The following is a 15,029-nucleotide window of genomic DNA, read 5'->3' as shown; positions in this document are numbered from 1 at the left end:
GAGTGGTTAAACTCAAGGGAAAACAAGTCGAACTTTACCAGTGAATTTTGAAAAGTAATTTGTTTTCATAAGAAATTGAAAGAATTTGAAATAAAAAATTGTTGTTTTGATCAATTTATATGTTTATTTCGATTGCTGGACCCTGTAAAAGCCAACCCGAAGCAATCAACATGTGCTCTGTCGGCTGAAATGCAGTGATGTCACATCGAAATTTGTATTTTCGAGGCAAAAATTCTTTTTTATCTGTATCACTTCTCAAAAATCTGTATTGAAATATATATCTGAAATATCGTTTCCGGATACTATTGCTGCATTACGATGACCTATGTATAACGTATAAGGCAAGTGGATTGCGCTTATGAATCTTGCGGATTACGGACTGTCAAATCATTGTTAATTTTGTCATTTTGCTACACGCATTTTGTTATTTGTTTTGACTTTGTACGAATAACTGCAAAAGGAGTCCTTCCTCGGTTTAACAATCAGTTGGGATCAAAAAATTATGTCAAAAGTCTCTGTAATAAGCCAATTTCTTACATAAGAAACTTGGTTCCTCTAATAGTTTTTTTGAGTTATCAACAACACGTTATCTAGGAAATAAAATCTTTTTTTTTTTTAATTTGAAAAGATTACATTACAACTATTTCTGACATCACTGAATAAAGTCTTTGAGTACATATGTATCTCAGATTATATACCTCTGATAGAAATTACTATCATTTCTTGCTCGACCAGGCGATTCACAATATTTCGAACTCAAAAACCTCAATACGTTATTGAATAGAATCTGCATAATTAGATCGACCCAGTCGCAGGTGTACTAAGCTCTCGTTTCTCATTTCCCATCCACAGGAAGATAGCCGGCTAGCGAGAACATTTTGTATTCCCGTTTCGTTTATCGGAAATGCAATCCGGATGCTGTCCCCATTTGTGTCAGAGCCAGCGAAAAACGATCCGGGCACCATTACTCGAAAGCATCATCAGCAACAACAGCAACAAAACAGTCATCAAAAATCAAACCATCAAAACGATGCAACTAGTATGCAAATTCGTCCGATGAGACCCTCGATTGCGGTTCCCCGGGAGGTCATCGTCAACGGTTGGACGTTCCATCAGAAGAAATCCGCGAAACGAGTCAGCCGACAACGAAGCGAATGCATCATCATTATTCGGCGAGCAGGAAGCACAAAAATGTCCCACTCGGTTGGCTCCAACAATGACCGTTAATCGTGCCGGTAATGATGATGATGCTCTGCGACATCTGGCAGCTTTGCGTCCTTTAGCTGAGGACCACGACCGGGAACTTGTGGACCAAACCTCCGAAAGCGGTCCAGCTGATTCTGATTCCGAAGCTGATTCTGACTCGGATAAAACATTCACTAGACGACCCATCGCCAGAGGAAGAAGTCGCAAACTAACGTCGGACATCGGATCTGGCTGCTACTGGCCATCTGTGCTGCTGACGCTTCTGTTCTACCTCCTGATTGTGGACGACACCCGGATAGGCCAGGTTCTGGCCAAAAATGAGAAGGAGAATTTCGGTGAGTTCCTACCTATGTTACTTCTTCCGGCCTGTTATTTGGGAACGAATTTACGTGCTCGGTTTGTGTAATGTTTAAATTGAATATCTTATCATGGTTGACTATTTTTGCAATTTAGATTATCCTGCGAGTTTACCTTTGGGCGAAGGACAATATTGTGCTCGAGTTAAGGTTATGGTTTTGGGTACAGTCTTTTGTTTCGTTACCTATACCGAATCTTTTCGGTTCTAATTTTTCGGTTTAAAAGGCCGTGCTAAAATTTTTGGTTGTTGATTTTAGATGTGCACATAAAAATGAAAAAAAAAGTTCTAACTAACTCTCTTCTTAAATGTTAGTCATGAATATAACCCATTTCATGCGGAAGCGGGGTTCTAAATCACTGAAAGGAGACCTTTACAAGCCTTTTCCTTTTCTTGAAGTTTAAGGAAATGACTAAGTTGAATCACAGTAGTTTCTCGATTTTATCACGCTGAAAAAAAATTTTACCGTGAATTTGGCGAAACTGTAAAAAAAATTCAAATTTATGGTTGAAAATGGCTAATTAAAAAATCTTAAGTTATGGATATGCTTTCTATATCAATAGTTTCAATTATAAGATGAAATAAGGTTTCCAAGAAAATCAAATTTATTTCAAAATATTTTTTTTATAGTAATTTCACGAATTTTTCGTAAAGCCAATACATATGCAATATCGATTTGATGCTGTTTAGCCCATTGAAGGGTAGTATTGAGTGAACCTATTGCCTGTGTGTGGGAGATAGAACAGTCGTTAGTTTCAGTATCTTCAATTTCAATTGGTGATTCAACGCATGCCAGTTGCCATGCCATGCCGCATCACAGTTAGGATCTTCTGATTCGTCGGTTTCGCTTTCGCCACACTCATCATGTTCATTCCCAGACAAAATCATTCTAACGATTTCGCTATCAGATAATCGTTTGTTGCATAGTCTTTCCTCTTCAAAATCTTCTTCAACATCTGGTGAGTCTCTATCGCATACAACAAGCCATCTCGATAGAGGAACTTCGTCTTCATCCATGAAATTTTCCTCTTGAATAACACCTATCTTGTTCCAAGATCCCTGGAGACATTTTTCACCAACAGCTTCCCATGATTCGAACAACAAAAAAATAACATCTTTCAGGTTTATTTTCTTCAGAGCGGCACCAATATCTAAATTGAGGAAACATGCAGAGTTTTTATATGAAAACGTTTAAAATGTGACATGTTTATTAACCCGTATTCAGAATGTACATTTCCAACTTCCGTCTGTATAAAAGTTTTATATTTTGTATAACACCTTGGTCCATTGGCTGGGCGATAGACCTAACGTTTGGGGGAAGGAAAATAGCCTCTATCAATCCATCGTCTGACGTTAATTTATCGCGGCAATGATGTGCACAACAATTGTCCATTAACAGCAAAGCCTTTGGAGCTAAGTTCATTTTTAATAAAAATTGTCTAACTTCAGGAATGAAGCAATCGTAAAACCATTCGCTGAATAATGAACGATTCATCCAGGCACTACGCGATCCTCGATAATGAATTGAAGGTAGTTGCACATTTTTTAAACATCGTGGTTTGTTTGATTTTCCCACAATCATCAGCGGTAGTTTGTAAGTGCCTGAGATATTCGCACAAGGCATAAAAGTTATTCTATCTTTCAAAACTTTACCTCCAGCAGCATTTTGTTCACCTAAAGCATGGATCACCATGAATCTGGACGCACTGTTTATTATACCATTGCGCTCCTAGTTGTTGGACCTAGAATGTTTTGACAGTACTTTGTTTGGAAATGTTTCCTCTATCAGTGCTGAAAATTTCATTACGATTCGTTTTGTTCCAAAAAAGTTCCACGCGATGGAAGCCGCGAGACGAAAATAAATTTTGGACACTCACGTTAAAAACCGACGTGTTAACAAAATCGCAAAACCGTTAAAAATGCTCAAATCAAGCGTGTGCAGCGTTCTCAAACGTTTCCGTGAGATGCATACTATCGATCGGCAGGTTCATACCAAGCGTTATAGTGGACCTTAAAATCAGAAACTGCATTTGAAGGTGTTGAGAACGATCAAGGCAAACACAGGGTAGTCGGACTACGACATCGCCAAGAAATTCAACGTCGACCGGTACACCGTCAGAAGGATTAGTCTCCGCAAAGGAATACGATCCTATCGGGCCAGTAAGCAACCAAACCCGACATTGAAGCAGAATTTAGTAGCCAAAGGACGTTCCCGGAAGTTATACAACAAGATTCCAACGAAGTACGACGGATGCATCCTCATGGATGACGAAACGTACGCGAAGATGGATTTTGGGCAGCTTCCTGGCCAAAAATTTTATAAAGCCACTGCAGTGGTGCACTGCACTGGTCATGGTGATGTCGACGCCAAGTTCAAATTCGTTTTTGCCGATAAGTTGGCAAGAAAGTGTTTGATCTGGCAAGGTATTTGCAGCTGCGAACGAAAAACCCCGGTTTTTGTGAAAAACAAGACCATGGACTCCGAAATGTACAAGGAGGAGTGCCTTAAAAAATGTTTTTTTTTCGTACAATAGATCTCACAAAAGACCAGTAAAGTTTTCGCCAGATTTGGCATGGTGCCACTACAGCTAGGAGGTACTACAGTGTTATTCGGCCAACGGGTGGATTTTGTTGAAAAGGACATCAACCCACTCAACTGCCCTCAATTCCGCCCTATCGAAAAAATTTGGGCAATTGTCAAGCAGAAGATGAAGAAGAATGGTAGGACGACTCGAGAAGCAACAGAGATGAAGAGATTGTGGAACAAAATGGCCGCTGAGGTCAGTGAATAGGGTGTCCAAACTTTGAAGACTTTCTAGACGAAAAGTTTGAAATTTTATCAAAAAAACATCGAAATATTTTTTTTTCTTATTTTTCCTTTAAAGTGCAATAAAAACCCTACATTTTGATTATAAAACTTTTTTTTTGTTTACATAGCTCCGAGATAGACCCGTTCTAACGCGTCCAGATTTGTAGTGATCCATGCTTTAGATTAAAGGATAATTGATAAACACTTCAACTATTGAAAATTAGGCTCACCTGAATGCACCAAAGTATCCCTAGGCAGCATCTTGAAAAACAGACCAGATTCGTCGCAGTTAAAAATTTGGTGAATATTTAGCTCATTGTCCCTTATTTTGGAGAAAAAACATTCTTTAAAGCCTTCCATTGCGCCAATGTCTGCTGAAAGCTTTTCTCCGCAAATTTTAAGCTTTCGAATTCCAAACCTTACTTTAAATTTGAAGCACCATGTATCGCTGAATTTAAAAGTTTTCGAGACGTTGAAATGAATTGCAAATTTCTTAGCTTGAAATTTGAGCATTCCTGTCGAAACTCTGTTATTTTGCTCTCTTTGTTTCAAAATCCACAAAAATAAAGCCATTTCCTTTTTTTCGTGCTTGCCTGAAAGATAACACTAAATTTAAAAAAAAACTTCAATATGATTTGTAGATCAAAAATAGCAGATGAAACGTATTTCAAAGTTTTTCTTACTTTGAAAGATCTCTACGACGCAGCTTTTATCAAATGATCTTTTAGATTCATTATTTTAGAAACAGTTGTTCTGTGCACTCCTAAATTTCGGGAAATCTGAGCTTTTGTTTGATCTGATAATTTCTGTTCTAATGTTAATGAAACACGCCTTTTTACGAGCCATTTTTCACAATCTTACAACACAACAAACTTAATATTTTAACGCTCCCAGGCAGTAGTCGACGAACATACTTAATACGTTTAGCAACGATCACTTTCGATAATTGTGATGTCATAGACAATTAGACTTACCATCTTCATTGAATGAATTGTGCGAAACTCTTTGAAAAATTCACTTAACGACACAGAACGCATGTTTTGGATGCACCATATCATTTAGAAACTGCTCAAAGTACATTTTTGTTGCTTTATCTATTTGTCCGTTCGTCTGCCAGTCAACCACAAACAACAAAAGACGCAATTTGAACAATATCAACACGCGGAGTATAGAACGACACGTTAAAATATACGTCTCAATTGATACACACGGTTTTAAGTTTCGAATGATGATTTGAGACACTAAATAGCCTTATCTGGAAATAGCATCAACTATTCAAACATGATAAAATAATGATTTCACTTTATTGGATGCTTACTTATTATCAGTATACTATATATAAACGATTTCTGTATGTTGTGAATGGCGTTGTAGGATTTTTGAATGATTTAAAATGTTTATGAAAAAAGCATGGTAAAATCGAAACAACAACCGTGATAAAATCGAGCGTGAATTTGGCGAGTAGTGATAAAAGCGAATAGTGATAAAATCGAGAATCTACTGTATAAGCAAAATCTCCGAAAGTCACACATCTCCTTCTGTCGGGGCCGTACTTTCAACTCCTTCGAAGTGGTTCCTAATAATCCCGTGTTTCACCGACGGCTCTCCAACACCGAACCAATCCAAGAAAGACTATCAGAGTCTTGCCTTGTTCCCGTGCAAGGCCTTGCGAGCAAACTTTCTCGGATAAAAAATGTTCAAAACGCGCACAACAATGTTAAAGACTACGCACAATTTTATTCCGTTAAACAAACACGATTTATTACTTAAGGTACTAACGGTTTTAATAAGCAAAACTAGATTTTGAACTTAACATATATTGTAGCTTAATTCTAACGAGTAACACTTAGGTATAAAATCTAAACCGATCCGGAGTAGTTGGCAGGCTCAACTCGACTGGTTCGAGTGGTGAGTTTTGCCTTCTGCCTCCTCATTCTGCGATGTTTTTTCCCGGCTGCAATACTCTCGCTCACGATCTTGCTGAAGACGCTAGAAACAATACCGGCTGGTAATGATCATCTCAACCAATACTGCGTGATGATTGCCGGCCGGTGTCATCGATCAGCAACTCGGGTACCAAACATGGGATGAAAAAACAATCCGTCTTCTGCCGTCTATTGTGTGGTAGTACGTAGGTAGCTGCTCGCTCAGACCTGTCCGTCTAGAAAACACCAGCTCGAGCGATCGTCGAAAACAATACAGGCTGGTTGTGATCGGTTGTGATGATTGCTGTTGGCTGGTGATCACGGGTAGAAAAAAAAACCTGTTTGGTGCTGGCTATTTTTTGACCGTAGGTCATCGCTCGCTAGTCGTTTGGAAAACACCGGCTCGAACCAAGATCAGCTGGTTGTGGGTTTTTGGTTTGTTTCGTTGCCGGCTATCAGTGGTGTCACTATGGTCTGTTGCGGTCGTAGACACCTTCCTATCCCAAAAAACAACAACAATAATATAATTACAAACAAACGATTTTTTTTATTTAAAACACTAACTCCTTGATATGACTCGTTCACAAAAATTATCCCCAAGCAAAACATAAATTAACACGTTCAGATGAAGAAAAAAAATCGTTTTGCATGAATGTTTTATTGACGCATTCCAAAGCTAAAACACGGTTGAAATAATCTTTGAAACAATGTTACAATTAAACAATTACAAATTTGAACTCTGAGTTGATTTGAAAAACCATTATTTTATTTGACAAAAAACACCCATGAGGGGATTTTTGTATCCTAAAGCATGCTTTAATAATACAATACACAGAAGGGTGTCCCAAAATTGTATGATGTCTGGGAATCTGGGGGCTCACCCTCCAAATGGAAGATTAGGATGTGGAGAACAAACTATGTATGTTTAAACTAAAAGCTTTATAACCCTGCACTTAAAAGAGGTTTATTTATTTATTTATTTATAGATCCTAGGCTTCAACCTTTTATCTCTAATGGTGTTTACAATATTTTTATGAAAAAACTAACTTTGTTCTCTGGACATATTCAGTTTTATAACGTTAGCATGTGCATTGTGGTTCATTGCAAGCCTAGTTTTGAATTCGGTTAGGGAGCTGGAACGGTCTTATGCTGCGTAGACTGCAACGTCCTTCGTTAGGTGAAATCTGTGACCAGTGCTCAAAACTGTTGACATGCTTGGATGAAGGTGAAATAATTTTCCTTTCAATATCTACGTTTCACGTTTCCATCATTGCGCCCAATCAGTCAAAATAGTAATCTGTGACTGACTGTCGAAAAAAAGTCACTCCAATTTCTTCCTCGTGAATGTGAACTTTTGAAAAACTCAGTCATCTTAATAAGAAGATCATGACAGGATTGAAATTACAAACAACGCATGATTTTTTTTTGGCATTTGAACGCCTGGGCGTTTTTATCTCCTACAAACATTGCATGACGGGGATCTCCATTATTTTTCTTCCAGGTCATATTTTTTAAGAAAGTTTTAAGCCGTCCAATAAAAATCATCGTTTTAAGAGGCATTTCATCATTCGGACACGCCTAACCGTGCAGGGGAAGGGTAGTCACGTTAAGTTCATTCCACAGACTTCCAGCCGGCATTGCTCTTAGCCGAACTCTTAGTTCGGAAGAATTTTTTTTAGATGTCTGGTAGTATAGAAAGTACATTCAATCATTAAAAATCCAATTTACCTGATTGAATGTTTGTTTACTGTCACGAATTTGTGGACTGTGGAGTGAATGACGAAAGAAAAAAATGTATTCACTGTCATTATGAAGTTCGTCTATGCTACTATGATTTAATTTCACCGTCTTTCGAAACACGTGGGGATGAAACTTATTTTCTCTCATTCATGCCCCACTGCGGTTAACGAAAATGATTTCTTCGAGCTCTGTCTGTGACAACAAATACGGTGAATAATATTTTCCACATGTCAAATCCTTTAAAAACAACACGTCGATTGATTTTCCACAATTTTCCAGTAAGTCCAAGCCAACCAGCATACACAAAGCTCGATATTCTTGAATATCTTCTTACCAGCCAAGGTTTCTCAAGGCGTTCCTTAGAAATCTTTTTTGAACTCTTTCAATTTTATTCATTTAAACATTGTAGTATGGCTGCCACTCAAAACTAGCGTATTCGATAGTGGTTTGGATAAATCCAACATAAATTGAGACGATAGTGTAAGGATTGTCCAACTCGTGACACTTCCTACTAACCATGCCGTACATGGAATTTGCTTTGGTAACGACTTGTTCGATATGTTTCGAAAAACTAAGTTCTGCATCTAATTCTACGCCTAGATCTTTAACAGAGGATTTCCTTGTTACGGAACAGTTGTTTTCAAGACAATATTCGTGCACTATGTTGCTCATTTTCCTGAAAAAAGCGATCACACTGCATTTTGAGGCATTGATTTTCAAACTAAAATGGTTGCAACGCTAAGAAAATTTGTTAAGCGCATTCCGTAGAATCATACAATCCAAACAGGAAGGAACATTTTCAAATTATCTGCGTGGATCAACACGAACATGTCACGCAGCATTTCGGGAAACTCGTTCATTACAGTAATAAAAGTAAGGGTCCCAAGTGACTCCCTTGTGATACGCCGCTGTTGACCAGAAATACGTTGGATCTCGAATTCCCAAGTTTTACAAATTGAATTCATTCTATGAGGTACGAACGTACTCATTGTAGATTAACACCAGTGATCCTATTTTTGCTCAGCACTGACAGAACAGCTTTAATATCGATAACTTCAAAAGCTTTAGACATGTCTGTGTATATGACGTTTACGTGCGAACCCTGCGTCATTCATTGAGAAGTTCGGGAAACAAATTCTACTAAATTAGTCACAGTTGATCGCTTTTTCAAAAAACCTTGCTGAACATGTGAAATCTGATCGTAAATTATACTCTCGAATATTTTTGGTATAGCAGAAAGAATTGCTAGCCCTCGATTATTTTCAGCCGGCAGTTTTGAACCAATTTTGTGAATCGGCAAAATGTGTGAGATCTTCCAAAGTTTGCTAAACAAACCATCACGAGTAGAAGCTGAGAAGAGCAAGTGTACAGGCTTTTCAATAGCACCCGCACACTTTTTAAGAAACGAATATAGAATACCATCAGGTCCACTTCCTTCGGATTCGTCGAGCTGCGAAATTTTCTGCCAAACATTCGTTGTCGCTACGCTCAATTTCTGCATAACCTCTATCGTGACTTGCAATTCTAATTCTGTAACCAAATCGTTTGCGTTGTAAATGCTGCGAAAATATTCGGCAAATAAATCTGAAGCCTCATCGAAAGTATTAGCAGTTTTATTGTTTTAAAAAAATGTTTGTGTGAACTAAATACGCTAAATACGCTTACGCTTGGAATTGACGTACTTCCAAAATCGCTTCGGTTCAGCTTGAATAACTCTTTGAAGGTCATTCAAGTATGTTATACACTGGGCTCTATACAAAGTATTGAAGGCACTAGACACAACAAGAGATAGAGAGAGATGAAGCTATTATTATTTTAGTAAGAGCAAGTTCACTGGTGTAGGGAAAAGTGGTAGAAATTTAGACATTTTGAAAATTTTACCATCCAAAAATGTTTTCAAGATCTTAGGGCGCTGTATTTTTTTTACAACACTGTTTCTATTTCAGCCGTATGTGATAGAAATATTGGTATTTTTGCATCACAGCATGCGAAACTACAACACGTGTTGTTAAAAAACTTGAAGGCCACAGATCTTGAAAATGTTTTTGCATGGCCAAATTTTCAAAATGTGCAAAAGGTGACAAAATTTCTACCATTTTTTCTCAACACCAGTGAACTTGCTCTAAATTTTCATATTTTGATGATATCTATAACTTTATACAACATGTTTTGGCTCTATCTCCTCAAACATAAAAGAAAGTGTTTTTATTTTTCTCGAAGTAGGCTGTGACAACTTTTTAAAACTTTCACGTTGTGGGGAACGGTCCAACAAGTAAATGTTTCGAAGACATCTAACAGCTAAAATGAAAGACAAAAGTATTAGGAAAAAAGTTCTAGTTTAGGCCCTTTTGGACCATACTGTGCAATATTGCGATTATCTAACTTTTTTTTAATAACTCGCTGCAAATTTGAGCAATTCATTCTTAACTCGAACTGTCCTTTTAACGCGATAGATTTTCAATTGTTTAGATAACGTAGCTGTCGTCTCAACTTCCTTTTTTTCCCAAAATTTCAAGCTGTCCTCTGGATTCGCGTCAAAGTTGAATATTTTTCAAGATTTCCTCTCGATCTTATTTCAAGCTGACCTCCAGACCCGCTTTTCCAAATTTCAAGCTTTCCTCTCCACACGCTTCATAGTTGAAGCTTTTCTCAAGTTGTCCTTTCAACCCACTTGAATTTCAATTACTAAGACAATGAAGCTGTCCTCTCGATTCGCTTCAAAATTCAAGCTGTCCTCTCGACTCGCTGTCTTTTCAACCGCTTGATGTCCAATTGATAAGAAAATTGAGCTATCCTCTCGACACGCTCCATAGTCCAATATTATCCCAAGCTGTCCTTAAAACTCACTGGTATTCCAATTGATAAGATTATTAAGTTGTCCTCTCTACACGATTTAAAGTTTAATCTTATCTAAAGCTGTTAATTCAACCCTCTTAATTTTCAATTGATAATATATTTAAACTGTTCTGTATATTCATATGCATCTCAGCATAGCAACATTGTGGAGTTAATTCAAAGAACAAGTTAAAAGAAAAAGATTTTTTTAAATATTTCGTTGGAAACCAATCCAAGGATGTTATTATTCATATGAGGCCCTTGGAGCCAAAGGGGTATAAGTGACAAAATGGAAAAAATCGAGATAACCATCTAGAACGAATCCTTGACTGTCAATCAACATATGCTATTTTAATCATAATTTTATTTCACTATTTTGTTATGTTTAGATCTCGTTGAAAAAATCCTGCTAACTGAAATTTCCTTTTTATTTGGAGCCAAAGGGGTATAAGTGCTGCACTTATACCCCTTTGCCTCCAAAGTCCATTAAACTGATGTACTTATACCCCTTTGCCACCAACCCTAACTTGATTTCATGAAAGTAATGTTTTTTCATCGGGACCAAAAAGTTTTAAAATTAATGTAATTCACTTTTCTTTTAAATAGCTGATGATGTTTAAAAATTTACCATCAACTATGATTCATCTGATTGCATTTAGTGATAATTCTAGTAGAAAAAAAAATTAATATATTTAATTATTTTTTCTATTTCAATAACAAATTAGCGGATCACAAATTCCTGATTTCTGGATATATGAAGTGTGTCACGGATTAAAGGCTTATAAAGTACAAAAAAAAATGTATTTGTACGAGATAATTGGGTTAATATTGAAGCGCCTATCGTTAATTTACTGTAAAAAACCAACTCAGAGTGACCGCAAGTCCCATTCCAATACTCAATTGATTAGGCAAAGACGTACAAAACACGTGGTGATTGGAATTTAGTGGAAAATACCTTTCACGAATTATTATAAATTAATCTTGATGAAAAAACGTTGTTTGGAGAGATTTAGTAGAAGTTGCCAAGACCAGGTCGATCTTCAGCCATAAAATCTCTTAACCTACTGTACTAGAGTATATTTCTCATCAAAACAACAAAAAATTTATTTATACGAAAACTAATTGACTCTTGTAGCAATGAATATTTATGATTTCTTACCCATATCAATAAGATCAAAAAACCTGGATGTGAAAATTTGTTGGTGGCAAAGGGGTATAAGTGAATTTATTTGGTGGCAAAGGGGTATAAGTGCATGTGTTTGGAGCCAAAGGGGTATAAGTACCAAATTTAAAAAATATGTATCGCCTCAATAAACGTCAAATAAACGTTGTTTTTTGGGAAAATGTTGTAAAATGCTTTGTTTTTATTTACAAAAATCATTCACATGAAAAAAATTCATAAAAAATATCTATGGAATTTACTGGAACACAACGAAGTTCAAGTGCTTTTTACTCGAAATCAGGTTTTATGCACTTATACCCCTTTGGCTCTAAGGGCCTCATATATGTTTGAATTTCATTAAACTAAAATTAGTTTTGCATATGAATATAAATTCAAGTTACATTTGGATAACACAAATTATAATGAGGAAATTCCAAATAATAAATTTCAAATAAAATTTTCATAAAAATGAGTTTTTCAATCCGAATTGCTAATCTTTCTAGGTGTTGAAATTTTTTTTATTCAGAATAACAAAAAATTGAATAAAAATGAAAAAAAAATTAACTTTAAAAAAAAACTTAGCTATTCTATTGGATTGGAATAATTTTTCAGGTTGAAAATTTATAGATATAGACTATAAACCTTCGAAAAAAAAAACAAATCGTATGGGGACTCACCGACCAAATATTTTAATTTTGCCTGGATATAACCCAGAAAAGGCAAAATTTTCAATTTCTGAAAAAATTAGAGTTACTGTTTTATTTTCTTTAAAACATCTTCTAGAAACACACCGTGCGTCAACTTTCTAATCCACCTTTCAAAATTCATCTGCTGCGATTGAAAGAAGTTTATCGATTCATTGTTTGAAAAGTACGATTTATGCACCACTTTTTTTACTTTTTTGTGCTAATGATATCCTTGGGCGAAACATAGAGCTCCTAACTTCAGCTTTTTTGAGTACCTGATTCTAAGTGTTATGTTCGAAAATTTTTTATTCTTAACTTTAGAATAAAGTAAAATTTGATTGATGTAGTAGAATATCGCCTAAGATTCATATTTGAGTTACATCACGAGGTTTTTAAAACTTTAAATTTTTATTCATAACGGTTGTGGAACAAAAGAGATATTGCGATTTAAGTCAAGAGTGTCAAATTGACACTCCAAGAAATCTGATTAGGGATCGGATTAGGGTTAATAGAGTCATTTCACCTGCCTGATTAGTGATTCTGTACGCATGATTTCTGACGTTCAATAAATTTCAACAAACAAGTTAAAACCCATGTAATAACGTCATGTATAAACCCCACTCAAACTGGATTGAGGCATTTCGTCAAACGGCTTTATGCGCATATTAATCGATATGTGCATTTAGGAACACTCCCCTTATAACCATGATCTTCAACCTTTAAGTTATGATCTTTTATGATCTTCAACCTTTAAGTTAAAATGCATCGTTGCATTGGTCAATTCAAAAAGACTTTTCTCATATCCCAAAACTAAAGTGCATTTATTTTAAGAGTAAATTCGTCAGTAAAGCAATTCAAAAGAAGAGAAAGGGGAGAATGCCACGTAATTATTTTAAACTCAATCACATTTCATTTAGGATCGAGCCTGATCAACTCGCATTAACATAATGACCGTTTTGCCTAAAACAACCAATTTCGTGATAAACTGTGGTGGGCAGGCTTGAAATCATTCCCACAATTATCACCCCGAAAACTCAGTAGCAGAGCGTTTAAATTAGTATTCCTGTTTATTCAACATCCTGTCCAATTTTCACCTTCCGCACAACAACAAAGAAGCACAACTTAAAAGCCCAAGAAAATGAGCCAAAGTGGCGAAATACTTACTCTTATCTGGCACTCCGTAACTGGCCCGTCCTTGGCCCGCCCACCTTTTTTGCCATAGTATCCATGCCCGTCCACGAAAATATAAAATCCAAACTCAACTTAGTTGCCATCAACAAAGATTCCCGGAACGACATTCCAACTCCGAGCCAGCAGAGTCAGTGCCAGTGTGGCCCGATGTGACCCACCTTTTCCGGGTTTCCGGCTCCAAAGACGAATGCCGAAGCGATAATGAGCTGTGTGCCTCTTTTACACCACTTGATGCCGTACTTCCGGTAGCCTGACTACATCGCTCTTCCCTGGCTTCTAGGAATTTTATTTACCAAGGCAAAAAAACCTCATGGGAGACATTCAGACCAGAAACGATCGCAGACCGGAGCAGGAAGTAATTTAATTTCCAACTTAAGAAGCGCTTTTCCTGTCCTCGTTTTCACGCCAACCGGAACCTCCAACCACAACGCCCCGCCTTGAAGTTCCGCATTCACCCTGAACGGCAATACAAAATGGAGGAGGGGCGAAAATCCCCAGTTTGTGGACAGTGCTAACGACAATCGTTCATTGTGTGTGGTTTCAGAGGTATTTTTTCTTCGTCAGACCCCCTAAAAAATTCCGCTTGTTTTCTGCGGCGAAAGTAACGAGCACCGAAAAAAAACCTTCGAAAAAGAATGAAGGAATTTTCCCTCCGGGAAAAAATACAATTACATGGACAAAGTAGTAGGTAGTAGATGGCCAAAGGGAAGCAAACAGGAGCAAGCTGGAACGAAATTGTTCTTCTTTTGGTCGTTCGGTGGGACCAATTTGGCCGCAACGAGCTCCTGCAGCTGACAGTCGGCTAAGTGGATGCAAATGTTCTTAAATTACTCACACCATTCAAATATAATTTACTTACAAGAAGGTCAAAATGATAGAACTAATCATTCCAACAATGTTTTTTTATATTTTCATTCGAAAACCGCTAACAATAAAATGTAAAATATAGAACGAAGCATTTAAGTAAATAACATGAAATATATGATCCAAACATGTTTTTAAAACAATATGTTGTTTCTGAAATAAATAAAAAATATATGTTTTTGAAGACTACATCGTCAAGTAAAAAAAGTTATTTGAAAACCTTAGCTTGAAATAAAAAAAATGATTCAGCTTCGGA

At 36.7% G+C, this 15,029-nt stretch overlaps 1 protein-coding gene across 1 annotated transcript in view; it reads left to right on the top strand.

Moving 5' to 3' along the window:
- Positions 1-855: 855 nt before the first annotated feature.
- LOC129747451 (nephrin-like) overlaps positions 856-15,029 on the top strand; it is a 239,376-nt gene continuing 225,202 nt past the window's right edge. The window contains exon 1 of the mRNA XM_055741684.1: positions 856-1,541. Coding sequence (XP_055597659.1) covers positions 1,217-1,541 — 325 coding nt within the window. The 5' untranslated portion in view covers positions 856-1,216. The remainder of the gene's footprint in view (positions 1,542-15,029) is intronic.

Source organism: Uranotaenia lowii, chromosome 2, assembly GCF_029784155.1.
Source record: "Uranotaenia lowii strain MFRU-FL chromosome 2, ASM2978415v1, whole genome shotgun sequence".
Classification (NCBI taxonomy): domain Eukaryota; kingdom Metazoa; phylum Arthropoda; class Insecta; order Diptera; family Culicidae; genus Uranotaenia; species Uranotaenia lowii.
Note: the sequence above shows the minus strand (reverse complement) of the source record. Positions and strands in the feature narration are given on the sequence as shown.